The sequence below is a fragment of the Salvia splendens genome, chromosome 22 (assembly GCF_004379255.2).
Source record: "Salvia splendens isolate huo1 chromosome 22, SspV2, whole genome shotgun sequence".
In the NCBI taxonomy this organism is placed as follows: Eukaryota; Viridiplantae; Streptophyta; class Magnoliopsida; order Lamiales; family Lamiaceae; genus Salvia; species Salvia splendens.
Genome location: NC_056053.1, coordinates 3,222,545 through 3,247,276, shown reverse-complemented (window position 1 = coordinate 3,247,276; position 24,732 = coordinate 3,222,545). Strand labels below are relative to the sequence as shown.

General features: G+C 37.9%; 2 protein-coding genes and 3 pseudogenes across 2 annotated transcripts; all 5 read right to left on the bottom strand.

Moving 5' to 3' along the window:
* Nucleotides 1-306: 306 nt before the first annotated feature.
* LOC121787888 lies at nucleotides 307-895 on the bottom strand (annotated as a pseudogene).
* Nucleotides 896-5,924: 5,029 nt separating this feature from the next.
* LOC121787450 lies at nucleotides 5,925-7,829 on the bottom strand (annotated as a pseudogene).
* Nucleotides 7,830-11,568: 3,739 nt separating this feature from the next.
* On the bottom strand, nucleotides 11,569-13,406 carry LOC121786530 (F-box protein At1g47056-like). Its single transcript, XM_042185166.1, has one exon. The coding sequence runs from the start codon at nucleotides 13,333-13,335 to the stop codon at nucleotides 11,953-11,955; it is 1,383 nt and encodes a 460-aa protein (XP_042041100.1). The 5' UTR covers nucleotides 13,336-13,406; the 3' UTR covers nucleotides 11,569-11,952.
* A 2,675-nt stretch (nucleotides 13,407-16,081) lies between these two features.
* On the bottom strand, nucleotides 16,082-17,939 carry LOC121786025 (annotated as a pseudogene).
* A 5,533-nt stretch (nucleotides 17,940-23,472) lies between these two features.
* LOC121786211 (metalloendoproteinase 3-MMP-like) lies at nucleotides 23,473-24,532 on the bottom strand. Its single transcript, XM_042184798.1, has one exon. The coding sequence runs from the start codon at nucleotides 24,474-24,476 to the stop codon at nucleotides 23,559-23,561; it is 918 nt and encodes a 305-aa protein (XP_042040732.1). The 5' UTR covers nucleotides 24,477-24,532; the 3' UTR covers nucleotides 23,473-23,558.
* Between the last annotated feature and the right edge of the window lie 200 nt (nucleotides 24,533-24,732).

Below are 24,732 nucleotides of genomic sequence, written 5' to 3'. Positions count from 1 at the left end.
CCATTTCTATCCGTCCCACAAAATTTGTCATATTTCACTTTTTACCATTTTTTGTAATGGACCCCATATTCTACTAACTTATTCACACTCACAGTTTATTATAACTTTAAGACTAAAGTCCCAAAATAGTCCTTAACATATTGCGTTTTTTTTATTTTGGTCAAAACATTATCTTTTAAATTATTCGGTCCCTCACATTTGAAATCGGGTCACATTTGGTCCATTTTGGACGGTTCCGTCAATTTTATGACGGTTTTAATTACCGAGTCACAAATCCGTCACTAACTGGGAGAACCTGATCCGTCACTAATCCAACCACTTCTTGAACTCCTCAGCCTTTTCGCGCCCAATCGGATCAACGCCCCAAAGGCGGGGCAATTCAGGAACATCCCTTCCAAATTGAAACCCTCTGGATTCTTCAACCCGACCAGCATTGCGATATTGTGTGCTATATTCCCGCCAGCGCTGTCCCCGCCTAAATACACACTCTTCAGATCGGCGAATTCGTTGATCCATTCCTCCTCGCCCTCGGCGATCCACTTGAGAGCGAGCCATGAATCCTCGAACGCGATCGGGAGCGGGAATTCAGGGCTAATCGGTAATTTACCGAGACGGCGACGATGTTGGCTTGAGCGACTAAGTGATTGAGGTGCTTATGATAGAGCGGGGAGAAGGCGGATTCGACGATGAAGCCGCCGCCGTGGTAGTAGACGAGAAGCGGGAGCTTTTTGGTAGGATCGGCGTTGGGCAGGAGGTAAATCCGGGAGGAGAGGTTGATCTCCGCCGCGATTTCGACGTCCTTGGATTTGACGCCCGTGGATGGATCTAGTGAGGGGGGAGCGACATCTTTGCCGACTGCGATGAAAGGGAAGAGTTCATGGAGAATTTCGTCCATTGATGATTAGTGTTTTTGTTAGTTTCTCACTGGGATTATCATTCTTATATACGCAATTGATGGTATCATTCTTATATACGCAATTGATGGTAATCACTGGGATTAGTGACGGATTAGTGACGGATTTGTGACGGATCAGTTTCTCTCGGTTAGTGACGGATTAGCGACGGATTTGTGACCCGGTAATTAAAACCGTCAAAAATTTGACGGAACCGTCCAAAATGGACCAAATGTGATCCGATTTCAAATGTGAGGGACTGAATAATTCAAAAGATAATGTTTTGGACCAAAAATAAAAAAAAACGCAATATGTTAAGGACCAAATTGGGACTTTAGTCTAACCTTAAAAGTAGGATCCACATCCTACTAACTTTTTCAACTCACTTTTCATTATAGTATTTCTTAAAATTCGTGCCCGGTCAAACTGTAACAAAATTTGAGAGATGGAGGAAGTGCTATATATATTTTTATTATTTATTTTTTGTTTTAAGTTATGAATTGACGTGGCCTTAAAATTTTTAATGAAGGGACACTTAAAAGATATTATTGGTTGTCCATGTACAATTGTGGCATCCTGCAACATTATAATTTGTGACGTGTGTTATAATGCTAACTTTTTTTAAATTGCTAACTTACTAACTCATCAATATAGTATATTAAAAATGTTAACGCGGTCACATTAAAATGTCAACACATATTTGTGTTGACATTTTAATATTAATGTTAACATAATTTATTAAAATATCAAGAGTAAAGGCCAAAACTGGTCCTGAACATATGCCTATTTTACGATTTTGGTCTTATACTTTATCTTTTGAATTTTTGCATCATGAACATTTCAACTCGGATCACAATTGGTCCTACACTAACAATTCCGTCAATTTTTAAACGGTCAACGGTTTTAACCCGATTTTGACCGATTAAAGCTGTTACTTATGATTTTTAACTCACTAATTATATCATTAATTTATTCTAATTTAAAACAAAATGAAATCGGACGAATCTCCTTCCTCTTCACTTCGATCGCCGGCGACTTCCAGATGGAAGGAGAAGTGGCTGCTCGTGGAGTCGACGACTCTGAATCAGCGGAGAAGAGAGCAGAGGTTGTAACGGGACACCCGAGCAGCAGCAACAGCAATGGCGGTGGACGGCTGGCAGCCAAGAAGGAGAAGGCGGCAGCAGCGACCACGCCAAGTCTCGAACAGCAACCGCTCCTGCTGCGTCGCCACATTGGCGGTGGTGGTGCTGTGTTTTGCAGGCGACAAGCACCGAAGGTGAGAAGAGTTATCGGCTGAGGGAGCAGTGGCGCCGGCATCGGTGGCGAATAGCAGCGACGAGCCCAGGCGAACAGCGGAGACCACCAGCTCTAGTGGAGGAAACCGAGGCGACGGAACCGGCAGTGATGCCGACGATGGGATTGAAAGGGAGAGGAATGAGTTTAGGATTTGGATCTCCTAGTTTTGATTAAAACAAAATCATAATTAACAAGCTTGCTTTAATCATAATTAACAAGTTAGCAATTTAAGAAAAGTTAGCAACAGATCACGCACCTTATTTCATAATTATTACTCCATCCGTCCCATAATAGATGTCACACTTGGGAGATGACGCGGGATTTTAGGAGATGTTATTTTGGTTGTTAAGTGGTAAGAAAAATATAATTTTATAATGGATGTGAGAAGGAACTTTTTTCAAAAGAGAAAATGTGACATCTTTTTGTAGGACAAACTAAAAGGAAAGTGTGACATCTACTGTGGGATGAAGGGAGTAAATTTCAATATTAATAAGTATTGACATTATGTACAATTTTTTATTTATAATTTTTGTATAATAATTATTATTTCTAATATTATTTAATTAATTTATTGTGTCATATCAATATTTAAAAACATCTTAGTTCATGCATCACACAGGTGTGACAGTAGTTTAGTCTAAAGGTATAATGATAAAATCGTATAATTATCCTAATATTAATTGGATTTCATATATACTTATTACTAATAAAAGTTTAAACTTGTATGTTTAGAACTAAATTTGCTTTTGTTTCTTATTCTAAATTCTTCATTTATAACCTTTTGGTTTCATATTTTTTTCTAATCTCCGATCCTATTTCGTGAAAAAATTAATTATCAAATAAAATTAACTAAAAGACCAATAATTATGGAAGGCTTATAACATAATAAATTAACTAAATTGTGAAATAATAGAATTAAATATGACGGTCAATCTATTTCGGTAGGAATCGGCCTACCACCAGCCACCAATTATATTTTTTTAAACCACAATAATTAAAACGAAACTAAATACATTAAATACTCCCTCAAAACATACCCAAAATAGATTCCGTAGGTATAGGAATAGGACACAGCTTGTTAAATAAGAGAAGAAAATAGCACTAGAAAACTGTAAAATATCACGAAATATATCATTCACTGTCAATTTATCATTAACCAAAGAATGCCACAATTACCATAGAAAGATCAGGAAAATACATGGTATATTTAAAAGCAAGGCAGAAGACATTGAATTCATTGGAAATTAGGGGATGGATCCCCTGCAGTGTATGGAAAACACAGCACGGTGCTGTGCATTGGAAACGACACCGTTTCATGTTTATTTGCCTTTAATTAGTTGTAATGGTTGAATGGCAATACTCCATAGTGAATGCGAATGCTTGGCCTTTTTTATTCTCTTTTTTTTTTCTTTTACACCATATTACTTAGTAATTTATGTTCTTTATAATTTACTAGTAAACTTTAATTAGCAGTAATATTTAAATGGTACACTAGTAAATTGGTGATTTTTTATAATTAGAAAATGACGACGCATTTTTATATTTTGATGTTTCTTTTCCTCTTTATTAATTATTATAACTCAGTTTGTTTGATAATTCAATTTTTAATTAGATATTTGTATGCAAATATTTACATGTGTTTTGTATTATAATAGTTTAATTTATTTGATAATTTAATTTTTAATTAGATACTTTATTAATTATAAATTTAGTTATCTCATGATTTTATTTACTTACAACTTTATATATTTACTTGGATTTTTTTTCTTCCTTTTATACTCTCTTAGTCCCATAAAAATTGGAAGGACCTCGAGAGGGGGCGCGAATAGAGTATGGATCAAGTTATATGGAAGATAACCAAACCGGTTGGATCAGTTAGCAAATGTCGTTGCCACTTGATCAATGCAATCTCGCTCTCACTCGTCTCCTACCAAAGTAATTTATAAACTCCCAATTTTGCACTACTTTAACAGTAAAGCGATAAGTTCGGGGTCGATCCCACAGAGAAGCTAGTGTATCGAGTGTGTGAGTAGTGAACGGGGGTTGGCTGCTGCCACGCTTTAACTTTGGGAGTTCTTAACTACTGATTTTAACTTAGACAGAAAAGTAACTAACTACTTGCTCAAGGGAAATTTAACTACTGGGTCAAGTGCATTTCAGACAGGAATGAAATTTAACTACTTAGAACAGTAAACACGATGATGAAAACGAAAGTAACTTTGATTAAAACTAAACTCAGAACAGTACAACGTGAAATTTAAACTAAGCTAACACTTCGGAACTACGAAAGCAAGTAAACTGAGGAGATCCTCGGCGGAAAACTTAAGAATACGCCGACAGATATCAAGTATTCTGCAGCGCTCCTTCAATCGCCCTTTCTAACTAAGCATTACTTTATCTAAGCTAAGCTATCTAGAGAACTGAACTAAACTAGGGAACTAAACTAAACTAAAGACGGAAAGTAACAGATCGGATTCTTTTTGTGTGGTGGTGCATCCTCCATTTATAGGCTCGACACGACCTCCAGCTGGATAACGATCTTGGCAGGGAATATTTGCTCATGCTGAGAGTGAGCGACTCATTGATTGCTACGTGCTTTCCTTCTAGAATGAAGATGCTTTTCTGTAACAGATTCGTGACTCAGCTCCTTCCTTGCGTCTCATATATCAGCACGTGTCCCCTTCTAGAACGTTGTCCTTGATAACAGAATGTTGCGCACCATCCAGCTCATAGCCTACTGTACTTGCTTGATCAGTCTGGCCTTGTTGCCTTGGTCAAGCGGCATTTCTGCACATTTAACACTTGTTTTGCGCGACAAAACCGATCAAGTAACGTACATTTTACCCCTAAACCGATGCATGAAATGAGCATTATAAAAAATATATGTAGTTGGATAGTTGAATCTACATTATTATTTGTGTTTAATGGGTTGTAATAGTAGACTATAATAGTATATATAAGTTGTAAATAAATTGATATACTACATAGGTAATGAGTTGAGGACAAGTTTTCGTAAATGAAAATGTCATATTTTTGTGGGACGGACGAAAATAAAAAGTGCACATATTTTTATGGGACAGATGGTATATTATATATGTTCTTCCTTTTTTAGAAATGCAAGTCTGCAAAATAGTACTCCCTCTATCCCATAAGAGATGACACACTTGGGCAATAATACGAGATTTTATGAGATATTGTTTTGTATATTAAGTTGAGAGAGAAAATAGTATTTTTTTTAATTAATATAATAGAAAACTTTTTCTAAAATAGAAAATATAACATATTTTGCAGGAAAAATTGAAAAAGAAAATGTGACCATCTATTACGATGAGTAGTTTTTTTAAATTCCACTAAATTTATAATTACTAAAGTATCGAATTAAAAATTAAATTGTCAAGTAAACTTAACTATAATAATACACACATGTAAATATTTGCATACAAATATCTAATTAAAAATTGAATTATCAAACAAACTGAGTTATAATAATTAATAAAGAGGAAAAGAAACATCAAAATATAAAAATGCGTCGTCATTTTCTAATTATAAAAATCACCAATTTACTAGTGTACCATTTAAATATTACTGCTAATTAAAGTTTACTAGTAAATTATAAAGAACATAAATTACTAAGTAATATGGTGTAAAAGAAAAAAAAAGAGAATAAAAAAGGCCAAGCATTCGCATTCCCTATGGAGTATTGCCATTCAACTATTACAACTAATTAAATGCAAATAAACATGAAACGGTGTCGTTTCCAATGCACAGCACCGTGCTGTGTTTTTCATGCACTGCAGGGGATCCATCCCCAAATTTATACAAGGAAAAAAGGATATCAAGTCATCATACAATAGAGTAGCAGGTTTACACAGATACAAAACTCTACAATGCCTATGCCACTACACACACCTCAATCATGTGCTATTTGGACTACCATTACCGTTTACTAACCTCTGGAAAGCACAGGCAGCAATAGTTCTTCCAGCCAAGAGGCTGAACCTCAACTTATAGGATGATCGGGCTCTATTACCGTAGATCCTTCACTATCGTGTCCATGGTCATTAGTAGTTACTTGTGCCAACTCCCCTCTATACTCCGCCTCCGGTAGACCTGCATTGCTTGTGTTCCAATCTATTATGCTCGGAAGCTCAACCTCGTCCACGTCTAAATTCACAGCCAACGACTCCCTCCTCGCCCTGAGCTGATCCACAACCACACTCGACACTCCTCTACACTTCTTGACCTTGATCTTCACCAGATTTGGGCAGCCAGTAGCAAATGCCTCAATCCCAGAATCTGTAATACGACAACCCTTTATGCAGAGTTTCTTCAACGAATTGCACTTTGCAGCAACGCACGAAATCTCAGCATCTCCAATGGTATCACTCCCGCAAAGAGCTAATCTCTCTAAGTTAAGGCAATTTGAGGCCACTGCTGTCAAACTCGCTGTCGTTGGATTCACCCCAATAAGCACCAGCTCCACGAGATTCTTACTATTCTTGGCAATAGCAATCAATCCCTCATCACCTATCCTATTAGTTCTCCACCCATCAATATGGAGCTTCCTCAAAAGCTTACAGTTCTCAGCAATGGTAGAGATCCCATCATTGGAGCAATCAGGGGTCTTAACCAGGTGAAAATTCTCCAAATCAGGGCACTTAGAGATGGCCATCAATCCGGCGTCGCTCACCTGCAGCCTCTCCAAATGAACCTCCGTTAAACAACTCTTCCTCCCCGCCACCGCCTCAAGCAATCTATCCCAATCTCCCAAACACCTAATAATCTTCAAACTTTTCAAATTCTTCGATTCAATTATCAAAGACGAGAAACATTGGCCCTTATAGAGCTCCTTAAGCGTGATTGACCTAAGCCTAGAACTGGCAATCCCGGGGCCAATCGACTCGGCGGGGAAGCCGTTGTCGATTCCCCGTAATCGACTAACAGAGAGCTCTTCTAGCGAAGAGCAATTATTCAACAGCGCATTCATACCCTTAGCACCGAACGCACACGAGCTACAGGAGAATTTACGCAGATTTTTGCAATTTTGAGCCAAAGCCAACATACCTAGATCGGAGATTTCACGGCATCCGCGGAGCTTGATGCGCGTGAGGCTGCGGCATCGTTGAGAGATCAACGCCAACGCGGCGTCGTTTATGCTGGTGGATTTGCGGTCGCAACGGAGGGCGAGTTTGGTGACTGAATCAAAGCGGGTGAAAATCGAGGGAAGGTAGGGCGCGGAATCGGCGGAGGCGTTGAGGGAGAGGCGGTGGCGGCTCTGGCCGTCCACGGCGAGCCATTGGCGGCAGACGAGAGAGCTCCTCTTCCGGTCGCCGGAGCTCAGGCATTGGAAGATTAGGGCTAGGCATTCATCGGGGATCTCGGAGGTGTAGTCCGGTTCCTGATTCGAGGAATCAGCGTCGGGAGGAGGCGGAGTGGAATCGAGGGAGGAGTTGCGGTGGTGGTGAGGGGAGAGGCTGAGATCGGCAATATAGGCCGAGCCACCGGAGGAATAGCCGTAGGAGGAGGTGGTTTGGCCCATTTTCACGATGGCTCGTTGATGACACGCGCCGCCGGATGGTGAGAATCGAATTAGGTGGTGGTGGAGAGGTGGTTTTTGGGAGAATTCAATTTGAAATTGTATGTGCTGATTCAACAATAGGGGTTCAGTTCAGGATATTAATATTAATGGGGAAATCATATTTGACCCGTCAAAAGCGTGGTTGTGGGGGCTTCGTGGCTGGCGGCGCGTCGGTGCCACGGCCAAGACTATGGCTAAGCATGCTCAATTTCGGGTTTTTCGGTTTTGTTTGGGTTTTTCAGTTTTTTAAGTTCGGGTTTCGGTTTTTCGGTTTCGGTTTTTCGGGTTCGGTTCGGTTTGGATTTTGAACTAAATTCAGTTTTTCGGTTTTGGTTCGGTTTTGGCAAAAAACCGAATCGAAACTCGAATGCACACCCCTAGGCCAACGGCATTTCCGTTAGAAATTTAATTTAAAAAAAAAATTGAAAATAATACCAAAAAAAAAAAAAATTTCACAATCCCAAAAAAATGGCCGTTTTTTTTACTGTTTTTTCTGTATTTTTTTATTTTTTATATTTTTTATCCCCAAAATCATCTATAAATACACACATTCACCATCCATTTTTCACATCAAATCATCTCTCATTCATCTCTCATTCATATTTTCTCATACAACTTATCTACACCTTCATCTCTCACTCAAACCCTCAAATGGATTTCACCCATCTCATTGCAGAAGCGGAGTGCGAAAAACAAGAATACCATGAACAACATCGTGCCGCCTATGAAGCCTATGTCGCAGCGAATACCCCCGCCCCTCCTACTCAACCAACTAGATCAACTCGCCGCTACATCCATCGTGACCGGGAGGGAGCCAACGAAAGGCTCGTTGCCGACTATTTTTCCGACCAGCCGCGGTTTCCGGAAGATTACTTTCGGCGTGGTTTTCGCATGTAAAAGCGTTTGTTTATGCGTATTGTCAACACATTGTCCGCCCGTGTTGAATACTTTCAAACAAGTACAGACGCATCCAGTCGGCAAAGTCTTTCGGCGTTGCAGAAGTGTACTTGTGCCATCCGACAACTTGCTATTGGGCAAACGGCTGACCTCTTCGACGAGTATTTGCATGTCGGTGAGTCCACTGGAATCCTTTGCCTTAAAATTTTTTGCGAGGGCGTTCGTTCAGCTTTCGGGGATGAATTCCTTCGGGCACCCACCACCGATGATTGCCAACGGTTGCTTCGTCTTCACGAAACAGTCCATGGTTTTCCCATTATGCTTGGCAGCATTGAGACTTCATGCATTGGAGGTTGAAGAATTGCCCGACTGCTTGGAGGGGGCAACACTTAAGCGGCCACAAAGGCGGCGGCCCAACACTTATCCTTGAAGCGGTCGCCGACTACCGCCTATGGATTTGGCATGCATATTTCGGTGTTGCCGGATCCAACAACGACTTGAACGTGCTATATTCTTCACCACTCTTCAATGATGTGTTGAATGGTGTAGCACCGGCAATCGACTACACCGTCAACGGAAATACATACCACATGGGTTACTATCTCGCAGATGGTATCTACCCAAGGTGGTCGACTTTCGTGAAGACGCTCAGCAACCCGCAAGACCCGAGACGGGTCCTTTTTGCGCAGCGTCAAGAGTTCGCTCATAAAGACGTCGTAAGAGCTTTGAGGGGTCCATCAAGCCCGATTCAACATTGTGAAGGCCCGTCTCGGCTGTGGTACGTGAAAAATATCGCCGACAAAGGACCGAGGGCGGCTAGCTTTTACGACGAGGATGAAGCCGGAAGCTCAACCGCGAGGTCTCCCCCACGCCGAGGTGTGCATACGACGATGGGTGAGAGGATCGAAACAAGGCACACAATGCACGACACCCGAACCCACGTTGAGCTACAAGAAGACCTAATCAAACACATTAGGGCGAAATTCGGCCACGAGTAGTGGATTTTTTTAATTTTATGAATTTAATTATGTAATTTTTAATTTTTAGGATTTAAATTATGTAATTTTTAATTTTTAAGACTTTAATTATGAAAATTTTAATTTTTAGGATTTGAATTATGTAATTTTTATTTTTTTTGTAAGTTGTAATATTATTTCGGTTATTTTTAATGAATTTTAATATTGTGGAAATGTTTTTATTTAAATTGAATAATAGAATGGTGGAACCCTTGAGCTTTGTCCTTGCGGAAGAGCACGAATGTGAGTGTTGTGATCTTGCCTAAGAGCATGGAGTAAAAGTCGGTCCGGGTCCACATCCGTGCACGTTGGCAAGAGCACGGATGTGGATGCTCATTAAGTTAAAAGATATATAAAACCTATTAAAATATCAATAAAATCTCAATTTAATGGATGAATAGGATCGGATTAATACTTAAACAAAAAAATTAAAATATAAAGGAAGAAAATTTAATTGTGATATCCCAATCATTTATAATTAATAATCATTTTAAGTTAGTCACAAAATTAATCAAACTTTTATTTTCTAGTATATTTTTTAATGAGATAACGAATAATATTTTTAGTATTTCTTTCTTTATCTCTATTTTATTTTAATAATTATTATAAAATAATTTAATATTTGAAAAATGTTCTAAATTTGCGGCTGGACTTGGAATTTAGAACTGAGGAACAATTCAGCATGTTTTAAAATCGTCTATGGGACGACGCCGACTTCGCGTTGACAAATTCCCCAAACGTATGCGTCTCCTAAAATCATCTGACTTCGTCTCCAGACCCTTCAATTTGTCTTCACCAATCATATTCGTCGAAATATTAAGAAAGAACTTAATTAGAGTCCCGATCACTCGAATAAATTAATCAACTTCTGAAAATATACTAAATGGATCACACAATTTACTTAATTCTTTATTTTTATTTAATAATAAATTAATATATATACAAGCATAATCCATATACTATTCATTTTACTTTACACATCTTAAAAGGTGAATCGGATCAAAGTAAAATAAATACTAACAAATGCTATATTTAGAAAATACATTAGTACTCGGTAGCTTTTATTTTTTATTGAGAGAACTATAAATTTAGGTCATCTCCAACTATTTATATTAAATTCAAACTCATTTTAATTATATGTCACATTTAAAAAGTAGTTTTACTCTAACAATTCACACAAAATTCAAAATTTACACTATTTTTTAGTTTTTTTTACATATCTTTGAATCTTAATATACAAATCAACTCTTTCCTCTCCCTCTCTAATTCTTTTATCTTCTTCAGTCTTGATTCTTCCCTCTGATGTCTTGTTTTATTCATTCGGCTGTAATGAACGGACTTGTTCCTTGCACCAATTACTAATTATATTCAAGCATTACCTTCTATCGATTGACCAACTCACACACATATGAATGATCCATTTCCAATATGGTATATAACATGATATCAGAGCGGACCCAAGTTAGTGAGGAGTGTTTTTGTTGCAAGTGTAGAAGTCTAATGATCATTTTGGCCCACACATTGCAGAGGCATATTGAAAGCCCTTATTGTCCCACAAGGTAAATTTATGATCTAACTCTTCTATAAATGAATGAATAATCTTCTCCCTTATAAGCCCTTTGAAGAGGGTGAGTGACTCATTTCTAACATAATATCAAAGCGGGTCCAAGTTGGTGATGAGTTTCTTTATTGTAAGTGTAGAAGTCCGATGATCATTCTGATCCACACATTATGGGGGCATATTGAAACCCCTCGTCCCACATATTGGTAATTCTGACTCCTCTATAAATAAATGCGCAAATGGCCAATTTCCAACTCATTCAACCCATAAAATAGGAGTTAAGTGATAGTACATGCATAAAGCAAGCAAAATAAAAGGTGTTAACAGTTTAAAAGCGAAGAAGATCAGTGTATCTATGATGAAGATAAGTTATGTTCGTAACAAACAAGATCTCAATTAATGAATAAGGTTCCTTGCACCCAAAAGCATACTACTGGGTAAACAATATCAAATACACTATAAGAAATTACGCTAAGTCTATCATTCTTACAGTCTATCCAATTACATTAGGTAATCATACCATTCACGCCCTATCCGTCCCTTAACTTTAAAGTGATGATAAAACAATAGTAATGGTAAGGTTTTGTTCACAAAACTCATTTCCTCCTAGATATGGACCACAATATAGTAGCGTAGTTAGAGAAAATCCAAAAACACAAATCAATATTTAGCAAGTCATTCCACCCCCAAGATGAAGAATACATAACACCTTCACAAGAGATCATTTCCCAACCACAAAATCGCATAAAACGTGAAGACGAAAAGGATCGCGAAAACCTTGGCACGAACCATCTTCGCCTCCGCCTCATCCACACACAAATCCACAACCAACGATCCCCTCCTCTCCCTCAGCATCTCCATCACTCCTCTCGACACCCCCCTACACTTCTCCACCTTAATCCTCACCAAATTCGGGCACCCGTTCGCCACCGCCTCGATCCCCGCGTCCGTCACCCGGCACCTCTTTATGCACAGCTTCCTCAACGACACGCACCTTGCTGCGACACACGTTATCTCATGGTCCCCGACCGTCCTGCTCCCGCAGAGCGCCAGCGTCTCGAGGTGTTCACAGCTCGAGGCCATGGCGGTTAGGCTCACCGAGGTAACACTCACCCCGACTAGAACGAGCTTCACGAGGTTGGCACTGCTCTCCGCTATCGCCATCACCGATGAATCGCCGATGCGGTTGCTCCGGCAGCCGTCGATGTGGAGCTTCCTTAAGAGTTTGCATTTGTTTACAACAGCGGAGATTCCTTCGTTGGAGAAATCCGGGGCTTTTGCTACTTTGAACTCCTCTAGTCTTAAGCATTTTGAGATTGCGAACAGCGCGACGTCGCTCACCTGGATTTTTTCCAGGTGAATCTGTTTGAATAAGTTGTTGTTTTTTGTCATGGCGGCGCGGATTATTCCGTCCCAATTCCCCAAACAGCTGGATATTGTCAGATGTGTGAGGTTATTTGTTTCGGTTATTAAGCGGGAGAAGCATTGCCCGTTGTAGAGCTTCTTTAGCTTGATTGATCTGAGGCGGGGGCCGGCGAGGCCGGGGCTGATTTCAAAGCCCTCTCCGTCTCTGATTCCGCGCAATCGCTTGACGGAGAGTTCTTCAAGAGAGGAGGAGTTGTTGAGGAGAGCGGACATGCCCTTATCTCCGAACGTGCACGAGGTGCATGAGAATGCAGTTAATGATCTGCAGTTCTGGGCGAGGGCGAGGATGCCGACGGGGGAGACCTCGCGGCAGCGGCGGAGCTTGAGGCGGGAGAGGTAGGGGCAGCGGTGGGAGATGAGGATGAGGGCGTGGTCGTTGAGGCTGGTGGAGGCGCGGGGGCAGAGGAGGGAGAGGGAGGTGAGCGAGTCGAAGCGGGAGAAGAGGGAGGGGAGGAGGGCGGTGACGCGGGAGGAGGCGTTGAGGGAGAGGCTGCGGCGGTTCTGGCCCTCCATCGCGAGCCAGCGGCGGCAGACGAGGAGGCAGCTGGATCGGTCGGCGGGGGAGAGGCGGTGGAAGATCGAGGCGAGGCATCCGTCGGGGATAGCGGAGGAGAAGTCTTGATCTTGGGCCGACGACGGGGCGCCGTGGGTGGAGGTGGCTTGCCCCATTTCCGGTTGTGTTAGGATGGCACGCCCATAACACGCACCGCCGCGGTGGGGGAATTCGGTGGCGTTTTGGGGTGGAGAGAATTGATTTGTGTTTTTGATGGATGGGAATTGTTGTATGTGGTTTACTAGAAACGAAATGTAGTCCGTTAAAAGCGCAGTTATGGCGGAGGGATTATTTTCTGGTAATGTACCATGTATGCACGTGTCATATTGTGACACAGCTAAGATTTAAGTACTTTGTAATAGAGAAATTATACTAGTTATTTTGATTAGTGATGTTAGTGTGAAAATAAAATTCAAATAAAAAACATTTAATCTTAAAAGCTTGATTAGGCAAAAATTGGCTGCATTTCTGTAACTACTTTAATAGGTGGTGGTCGTGTTTTCATTAGTTAGGAGATCCCAATTCCCAACTCGTGAACTTACCTTGGTAAGGTTTAGTTATTGGGGATGCATTGAAGATTCTTAATTGGAGATCACAAAGAATGATTTCCAAAAAGATTGTCTAACTAATTTTGTTACTTGAGGTTTGAATATTGAGTTACTCTAAATATTTGAAGGAGAAAATATCACAACAGGAGAGAGATGATCATTTGAAATTCTAAATTTTTTATGCGGTTCCTAATATTTTGATAATAATATTATAGAGTGATTATGAATTTGGTTATGGATCCAAAGAGATAAGGATAAGTCCGATCCGACCTATCCAAATCTGCTTAAATTCCTAGCCAAGTCTATACGTACTCCATAAATGACAGGAAGAATAATCAGATCATAAGATTTAAAATCTTGTATAGATTTCAAAATTCCCATATACGAAGTTGTAAAATTGTGTTTCTTTATGATATGTCCTGTAGAATTTGTTAGAATTAATATTGTCCACACTGTATCAAAACCTCAGAGTAATGATAATTGACTAGAATAATGTCTATGTCGGCTATTAATTCAGGCACAAATACCCATATTAAATCTTCATTTGTAATTTAGTTAAATAAAGAAAAGGAAAAAAAGAATGAAATTGCGTAAGAATGGTAAAGGAAATAAAAAGAATGAAAAAAACACACCTGTGTTTCATTTGTTGGAAGCTGCGTTTAATACACAGGAGAGGATCCGATTCCTAAAAGGTATCCATATGATCTGTAGGTGTATGCCTAGGATCCTTTGTTCAGATTTGATGTGTATCTAAATGCGTTTTAGTCTAGATAATTTCGAAAATAAACATGTAATTTTTGAAAGAAACTTTATGAGGTCATCGAGAATCGGGGATGATGTGCTACATACCTTGTGTGAGCTCCTTATATGAGCACCACTCACGTTTGACGAACGTTTAGAGTTGTTCGTTTCGATTTATATATTTAGTTTGATTCTAATACATTAAAAATCGAGCGTTGATTTTTATGAATTTTATGAAATTAAAAATTGCAATAATATTTTTTAATGTATTAGAATCAAACTAAATATATAAATCGAAACGAACAAAGCTAAACGTGCGTCAAACGAGAGTGGTGCTCATATAAGAAGCTCACATAACGTATGTAGCATATTATTCCTCGTCTCATATCTACTAATACTATTCAAATAATTTTTTTCCTTTATCAAAACTTTATCAGTTTTACATTAAAATTTGCATCATCTACTATGATGTTTATTGCTACCGGGGACGGAGGGAGTATCATTTTAATTCATAGAAGTTATATCTATATACTATACTCCCAATATCTACTGGTAGTCCCATTTATGAAAAAAATATGTATTATAATAGAGAAAAAGAAAAAAATTGGATAAAATGGAGAAAAAAAGAAAAAAAGAAAAATGGTGTAAAAGTTTGCATTAACTAGAAATGTAATTAATTTTGATGGGCATACTCAAAGGAAAAATAAAATTATTTTTTATGAACGGAAGAAATATTATGTAATTACAAGATAATTGAAACTTGCGGCCAGTAATGTAGCCGCAAAGACCATGTGTTGATCGTATGGGCCGTGTGTGTAGTGTCGTACGTGTGTGTTTGCATTGTCATATTTGTCCAAATTTAACATAAATTAGTATGTGAAGCCCCTATCAATAATCCAAATCATCCAAAATGACACTTTAAAACAAAATTTATGAAATATGGCTCATATCAATATTATTTTCTGCGTCCACCCCTTAAGAATCCAGATGTGTTGTGCATAGCCCATATCAATATTATTTTCTGCGTAGCAACGCCTCGCTTTCGTCGAACCTGGTGACCTGGAATCCAGATGTGTTGTGCACGCCCTTAAGAATCTAAGATCCCTAGAACCTATCCTCCATTTCTTCTTTATATTTAACGTGTGAGGTCATTAATCGTTTTAATATTTAGAAAAAAGCAATACACATAGTGTTAATTTCCCTTATCAACAATAAGAGCGACTAGTGTGACAGTGTCCTTTAGAACTATAGGTCATACAAATGCAGACGTAATACATGAATCCAAATCATCATTATTCATTAATTTCTCACTCCTTTACTTTTCCGACATAAAATTTTCTCTTTTCGTTGGTTATATTTCTAACACGTTTTTCCTTCAGAAGATATGGAAGGGACTAGGCCACTTGGGAGATAATATTGTTTATCCTCAAATTATAATAAAGACGAAAATGCATGCACAGCACTGTAAATGAAAATTTCATTTGATTAATTAGTTGGTCATATAATTCACACCATTAAACTATATAAAATTCATTATAAGCTAGCGCGTGGCACGGTGGCAGTTGAAACTATCTTTTCATGATCTCTCACTTTATAAACTCTTTAAAAACAAAATATAGAATACAAATTATCTCTAGTGACTTTGGGCTGTTCAGTGCATTAATTTATGCTATAAGACAAACTTGTGCGTTTGTGATGCAGGGACAAAAATTAAACATGTTTCGTCAGAATCATTCATACAAAAATCTCTACAGAAATTAGGGCTCATTCATCACCACTTGTTATGATCAAGAAAATGAACAAATTGGAAACCTCTCAAGTATTTGAAGAGCCTCTTTCATTTGAGGTCTCTTTTGTGGCATAGGAGAAATGCAACTATACCCTAATCTTAGCAACACCAACAATGCATCCTCCTTCCCCTCCAGCTCAGCCCGGATCGCCCCGTCAGCCGCCCTCAAAATTTTCCCCTTGTCGTCGTCCGCTGACGTGGAAGACAAGATGGCCAATCCGGGTCCCGTCTCATCGGATACGATGACTTTCCCGGTCAACAACTCTAGCAACACCACGCCGAACGAGAACACGTCCCACTTGGGATGCGGCTTGATGCTCCGCAGGGACTCGGGCGCGTGGTAGGGCGAAAGTCCTATCGCGCTCGAGCTAGGGCTGGGCGTAGCCAGTTCTTGGAAGCTCTCGCGCGAGACGGTCGACCTCTTGCTCCCGAAATTCCGGGCCGACCCGCCGGCCCTCGAGCCTGCGGTGTCACCCGTGAGAAGCCTCTCAAGGCCCATGTCTCCGATCTTGGGCTCCATGTCTGGGCCCAGTAGAATGTTGCTGGGGTTTAGATTTCCGTGTACGTGCTTCTTCTCGTGGATGTAGGATAGCCCACGTGCCACGCCCAGTTGAACTCATTTGCGGTCTGTTCTTCTGGTTTGGTTGTGTGTTTGACAAATTTTTTTCTTTTGAAGATGTAGAGGAAGATGATTGCGAGGATTGCGATTCCGGTGACGTCTCCGATGACTATCGCGAGGATCGTTCTGGTCGTGAGACCGGAACGATCCTCGTGAGAGGGATCTCCGGTTGATGGATTGGATGCTATTGTTTTCGGAATGGCTGCGATTGCCGGAGGAGAATTGGAAAGCGGAACTCCGACTCCGACTCCGGCGGGAGTCGGAGATGGAGCAGGACACGTGTTTTGCAGTGGTTGGCCGCATAAATTGGGGTTGCCGGAGAGTGAATCTGTGGATTGGTGGAAGAAGAGATCAGACGCCGGAATCGGACCGGATAAGTTGTTGTGCGAAAGATCCGCCGTCGCATTGGTCGGAATTAGGGAGGCGAATTGCGGAGGAATTTCGCCGGAGAGTCTGTTGTAGGAAACGTTGAAGAAGGAAAGATGGCTGCCGCCGAAATCTGGCGGTAGAGGTCCGTTGATCAAGTTGGAAGACTGATCTAAGACTTGAACGGAATCGAATATCGACGGAATCGGGCCGAAGAAGTAGTTATTTTTTAAGGAAACAGCTGTTAAATTCGGAGGCGCCGTCAGATTTAACGGCAGGTTTCCTACTAGAGCGTTGTCGGAAAGGTTCAGAAAGCGGAGATTCTAAAGCTTCCCGACGAGCTCCGGGAGGGAGCCGGAGAGCAGATTGTTGGACAAATCGAAGAACTGAAGGTCGGCGGCGGAGAAGAGAGTGGAAGGGATGGATCCGTTGATGGAATTGTTGGAGAGATTGAGATTTTGGAGGTGTTGGATCATGCCAACTGTGGCGGGGAGGGAGCCGCGGAGGCCTGAATCTGTGAGGGAGAGGCCGTGACACATGAATAATGTAGTGAATGAATGGACTTTAGTGATGAATTGTGGATGAATTGTGGATGCAAGATAAAAAGAAAGAAAGATAAAGTATAATAGAGAATAAAGTTTTGCTAAAAATTGAAATGACAAAACTACATGGAATGATTAAAAAAGAATATGACTCACGAATTGAATACTTATTACTCTTTCATTTTTAGAAATAAAATGCCCCCCACAAAAAAAATTACAAATCCACGTTTCTATTGCACCTAAACAATATGTATTTTAAATTTAATATTATGTAATTAAATTACACTTCATACATCTATAGAATTACCAGTATTTGTCGGATTTTTTAAATATATTTTATTCTCAAAAGCTAAATGTTGGGTACTAAATGAAAATTAGCTAGTGAAATTTCTTTAATAAATGCTACGGAGTACAAACAAATGAACAATGAGTCAAAATTAACCATTTACTTTATTATATGCATAGGTAAAAACCATTTTGGCTGAATTAAGTTTCTAAATAACTTTATTAGTTCTCATTTCAGAGTAGACATAGATTTTAAGGAATATAAAAAAAATGAATGAAAAAAAAGTTTTAAGTATTAATTTTATTAATATGTAAAATGTTAGATCTATATATATCAAATTAAAAATTAAAATGAGAGATTTAATAATTAATACTCCCAAAATGGAAATACGAAATGCTGAATAGGGGATCGGTGGATACTATTTTATATATAAAAAAATAGTTGACCTAATAAAAAGGGTTGTTGGATTAATAACTTTTGCATACTATTATTAAAATTGGATATTATTATAATGGTGAGAAGTAAGAGGCCTATGCAATGCTACGCCTATGCTATTATTTATAGATCTTGGTCCAGCACATAGCCCTATATGATTGACGAGCAATAATAATGTGCCCATCAATGTCTTATGTTTGTATAACATGCAACCTTAATTATAGGCATTATGCTATAAGAAAGATTGACCTACACATTTTCTCAAAAAAACTGAAAAATTAACATATAGTAGTATTAATTTTGTTAGTTAAACGAATTTGACTTTGAACAGAGGACAATATACCTTGAAATATGGTAAACACTAAACACTACTTTAAGTGAAGGAAGAAAGCCATGTAATGATCGATCCAAGTCTGAAAAATACATTTGGATAAATGGCATTTTCTTTTAGCATCAAAGCATATAACTCAAAAAATACTTTTGGTAAAGCAAGCACATCTTGATAGGAAAAAGTTGGAAGAATCTAACATGGAAACTTAACTTGGGACAGCAATGCCAAATTGCCAATCCTCATTATCACCAATGCCTACAAGACTTATAATTCTTGATTCATTACCAAATTTTCAAATTAAAGACAAGAACTTTTGAGGACCAAGCCAATGACACAAAAATATATTAAATTAAGAGAGTTGTATAAGAATTAAATTTGAAATAATTTAAGATAGAAAGTGCATTAATCCAATATAGATACTCAGAAATAATTTCATTGATCATGTGAAAATTGCAACATGCACATATTCATTTTAATTCATTGAATAGTTAAACTTGTTGTTGATCAAAATCAATGGAGAAGAAAAGGTAGTAAAGTTAGATATCAACTATAAAAGACAGCAAAAGTTTGAGCCATAAAGTGTTATTCCTATAAGGGCTATAAATGTAAGCCATTCGGAGCTTGATTTGATTGTAAATGAGCCGAGCTCGAGTCTGATTTGGAGCTCGATAATTCTATCGAGGAAACCTCGAGTTTGAAGGTGCTCTGTTATTTGGGCTTGAGAGCTTGTTCATGAATATGTAGAGACGAACATTAAATCGAGCTCAAAAAATCAGATATTTGAATGAGCTAAAACTAGTTAGATTAGTATTTTACACTCTGTAAGGCCCAAAATATCTGAAATTGAAACAGATATAGGCTGGGTTTCTACAATTTAAATATTGATCTGGCCCATTTAAGGCCCACCATCAAGAATATTTATTTTCCTTAAAACAACAAAATCGGCCCACTAATTCAATTCCATACCAAATTCATATACCGATGTGTACAATACTAGTAAATCGTATAAACAAAATTGTGATATTGAAATTAATATCCAAATAATAAAAATCAAACAACTCTAATATTTTGATTTTATATCCAAAATTAAAAGAAGAAAAAAAAAGAAAGTTGAAATTGACTGAAACCAAAATTACAAAGAAGGTACCCGATTGAGCATTTAGTATCATGTCACGTACCATTTGAAAAAGTTGATTTCTCAAGTTATAAAAAAGGGATAGAGGAAGACTCACTATTGTTCTTAGGGGTGGGTAGGTACGGTATATCTTACCGAAACCATCATACCGTATACCTTACCATAAATTCGGTATGCGAAAAAAATTATACATTTTACATTACCAAAATTTCCGGTATACCGAACTTCGGTATACCTTATTTTCGGTATGACGAATTTCCATACCGATACCGTAACTCATTTTCGATATACCTTACCGAAGTTCGGTATACCGTACTTTTGCGGTATACCTCATTTTCAACATCAATGAAAATAGAATATTTGAGTTTTTAGAATATTATTTATATTTTATAATTAAAAAAATATATTAAATATATTTTATTCATATTAAATATATATTTCTCAATAGATTTTATAATTTAAAATATATAAACATATTTTATATATAATTATTATATTTTACGGTATATATCTTAATTTACGGTATATATCGGATTTCGATATGCCGTGGTATACCCCGGTATATGAAAATTCATACCGTTACCTTACCAAAATCTTTCGGTAAGGTATCATACCGTACCGAAAATCACGGTATACCGAAAAATCAATATTTTTGGTATTTTTTCGGTACGATAAGACCGGTATTTTGATATTTCGGTTTTTTTCCCAGTCCTAATTGTTCTAGGCAGTTTTTATTAGCAATCAAGGTATTAAAAATTTAAGTAGAAGTTGACCATAAATAAATAAAAATATAAAAAGTCAATGATTTTCATACTACTTTATAGTTGTGTTAAACATCTTGATTGCGATTTTGTCATCATAGATTTGGACAAAGAAATGTCTTTCATCTACTGGAGTGAAGTTTATTTATTTTTCCATCCACATATTATTAATTTCGAAAAATACATTTCATCCATTTTCAAGTGTGTTTTGAATGCAAAGCCCAACAATAGTTTGTTTGTTGTGTCAATAGTGATTATTATGTTATTTTCACAATGATCACTGTCTCGTGTCACTCAAGAATATGAACATCTTGAGTGGGATGGAAAGAATATTTTATTGTAATATGATATGTTTTTGAGTATTTTTTTTTTGATATATTGAAAGTTCAAAACATTATTTGTCCGTCCACATATTATTAATTTCGAAAAAGACATTTCATCCATATTCGGGTAATTATTATTGGACAAGTGTGTTTTGAATGCAAAGCCCGACAATAGTCCTTTTATTGTGATCATTATGTTATTTTCATTCCGAATTCTTGAATGAAACCAGACGGTGTTTTCTGTTTTAGGCAATACAAAGCAAATTTAGAAGTAAAACAAATATATTTTGTAGCCCTCTAATGAGTCAATTTTGCACAATTATGGTACTTTAGAGTATGGAGATAAATTTATGCTAGCGAAGTTGCCCATTTTCCAGTGTTGAAAATTTCTTCCTGGTATCGACAAGTAATGATGAGAATTGAGAGGTAATTGCCCGCAGGGGCGTAGCGCAGTTGGCAACGGAGGGGCAGATCTTGCTGTAATGAGCCTGGGTTCGAATCTCACTGCTATCGTGTAGTTGCTTCCATCTCTCAGGCACAAGTGTGAGGCCTTGGAAGATGGGCTTCTGGCAGCCATTGGGTTAGGGCCCACCCCTTAACGGGCTACTGCGTACCCTGATTGAACCCCCTCACATGATGTCGGGCCGGAGTGTGGGGGTCGCCAAGGCGACGAAATCGCCTTTTGCTTTGCTGCAAGAGAATTGAGAGGTAATTAGTTTTGAAGGTGAGAGAATTTATTATTGCATTAAATATTCACTTCTTATATAGATTCTTTCGTATTATTGGCATATGCTATTGTGATATGCTATAACGATAGATCATGCCCTCAAGTAATTCTTATAGCATCATAATCTAAAACTAAGACTAAATCAATATTCTTAAATCTTGAGACAAATTGATAAGATTAATGTTTATGAATTTCAATAAATAAGACAAAATATCAACAAAGGGGTAATATCGTCATTCTGTTATCATATGATAATTTTCGTGGTTTTTTTTATATCAACATTATGTATTACAAATATCAACACAATGACATGAATATTTCAACACAAGTACACCAAAATATAAAATTATCAAATAATAATTATCTAATTTCATCATTCGAACATCGTTGGAACATATGCAATTGAGATCTCGTTCGAATCTTATAAATTCACCTTTAATATATTTCTTTAGTAATTGTTGATATATGAAAACTAAAATAATAATTATCAAATTTCATAATTGGAACGTCGTTGGAACATATGCAATTGAGATTTCGTTAGAATCCTTATAAAATTACCTTTAATATATTTTTTTAGTAAAAAATAATTCATATCGAGAGAGTTACGCAAATGTAAAATTTTGAGAGGATTTTGAAGAGAGAAAATAGTTAGTTTTAACTACAACATATAATAATTGACATTAATACCTTTTAAATTTATTTACTAATTATTTAAATTTAAATTATAATCTACTTGATATTATTTTAACCACTTAGATCTCTTAATCTAATGACTAATAATTAGTCTTAATTTTAGATTGCTAATTAATTAGCAACGGATTGGATATATATTGTGTTTCTATAACTATTAAGACTTTGTTTAGTTATTTAATACTATGATTCAATTATTTTAGATTTGAACTTTTATATTTTTAAGTACATTATTTTATTCAATACTTTATAGTCGGTAATTAATTATATAAGTACATTATTTTGTTCAATAATTTATACTCGGTAATTAATTATTTCAATAAGTAGAACATAATTTAATTATTGTCAGGACTTCACTTCAATTTCATAATACTTTCTCAGTCTCACTCAAACGAGATTTTAGGTGGAATTGTTAGATGAAGTAAGTTGAGAGAAAAAATGTACTCCCTCCGTCTCAACTAAGTTGAGTCGTATTTCTCTTTGGGATGTTCCATCTAAGTTGAGTCATTTCCTTTTTTTGACAAAAAACAAAACATCCAATCACTCTTACTTTATTTCACCGGCTACTTTACTATTTCTCTATCTTTCCTACTTTATTACTCTCTCATAATTTTCAACACAATTTCTTAACCTCCTTGCCCAAAAGATTTGTCTCAATTTAGTTGGGACCGAGAGAGTAATTGAATATTTTAACGAGTAGAGATGAGAGATGGATTTATTTCGAAATAGTACCAAAACAAATTAAAAAGAAAAAATGGAAATTTTGAGTGGAATGGAAGGAGTACTTAATTATGAGTATATAGAGAAGACAAGAACACCAAATGTAATGGCTGGTTAAAGATAAACCTTAATCAGTCCTATTACAAAATCCCAACATAGAAAGAGTATTTAATTATCAGTCCTATTACAAAATCCCAACATAGAAAGAGTATTTTCACATAAAAGCAAACACATAGTATGACATAAATCCCAACATAGGGAAATTATTTTCACATGCAAACGATACACATAAAGTAGAATAGGGAAACACATAGTAATATGGAATTTTAGCGACCGTACAAAGCCTTTATTCCTTGGATATCATCCGGATGCAAATTCTTGATCTCTCCGGATCCGATCCCCGAAAACATGATTGCCTCATTGATCGAGCTATGCCCGAGCCCTAGAAGGTGTCCGATTTCATGAAGCGCAAGGGTTTCTAGGTCGAAAGAACCCGCCACTGAGCCAACAGACCATCTCTCGTCGGCATCATAATGGAACCTTCCGTTGGTAGGTGCAAATGCATGAGCTAGGACTCCACCGGGGCCATCAAAAGGGGCTCCATCTCCATGGTCGCGGCGATGGAACTCTATGATCATATCAGAGTTTTGATTGGCTCCCACTTGTGCAAAGGTGAAGTGTGTGGCTAAGTCCCATTTGTGGAAGGCACGTGCCACGGGGGCTACAGCATTCACGGGAAAGTTGGGAGAGAATCGAAAAGTGAGATGGGTTTTGGTAGATGGCCATCTAGGGTTTCCGGGAAAGAAAGTGTAGTGAGACACTGTGTGGATGTTGTGTTTCTTGTCACGAGGCTGCATGTAGTTAGTGCCGTTAGCGATATCAGGGTTCCCACATCGCGGGGTTGTCATTTTGGATATCGTTGCATCGTCTACGATGCCTGAGGGTTTGATGTGGTAATTTTCTTGGTAGGTTTTGACGGCTGACTCTAGGATATCGTCGAAATCATCGTCAGTGGCTTGGGATTTGTTTTCATATTTGAGGTAACCGAATTTCTCGAGATAGGCTTTGAGCTCGTGGATTTCTTTTGTGTGGTTTCCCTTGTGACAGCCTTTTAATTTCTTGATGAAATCAAAAGGTGATGAGGTTTTGTCACTTGGGGTGCTCCTCTTGGCATGGCCAATTGGAGCAAGTAGTATGAAAATGAGGAAGATGAAGGCAATGGGATGAAAGATCTTAAAAGCCATGAATGAGAACTTGAAATTGTAAGAATGTTTAATTTGTTTTGTGATACATGTTAATGCTACCTATTGTACGTATTTATAGACTGTGTTTGGCGAGGTAAGGAATAAAAATCTATAGAAGTAGTTAAGAAGTAATAGAATTTTGGGAGTGTGATTCGTGTTTAAGTGAACGACTTTGGTTGACATGGAATATTGGGCACAACAAATTATTCTATACTTCTAAACAATTATCGGGCAATATTGGGAGGTGGAGGTTTGG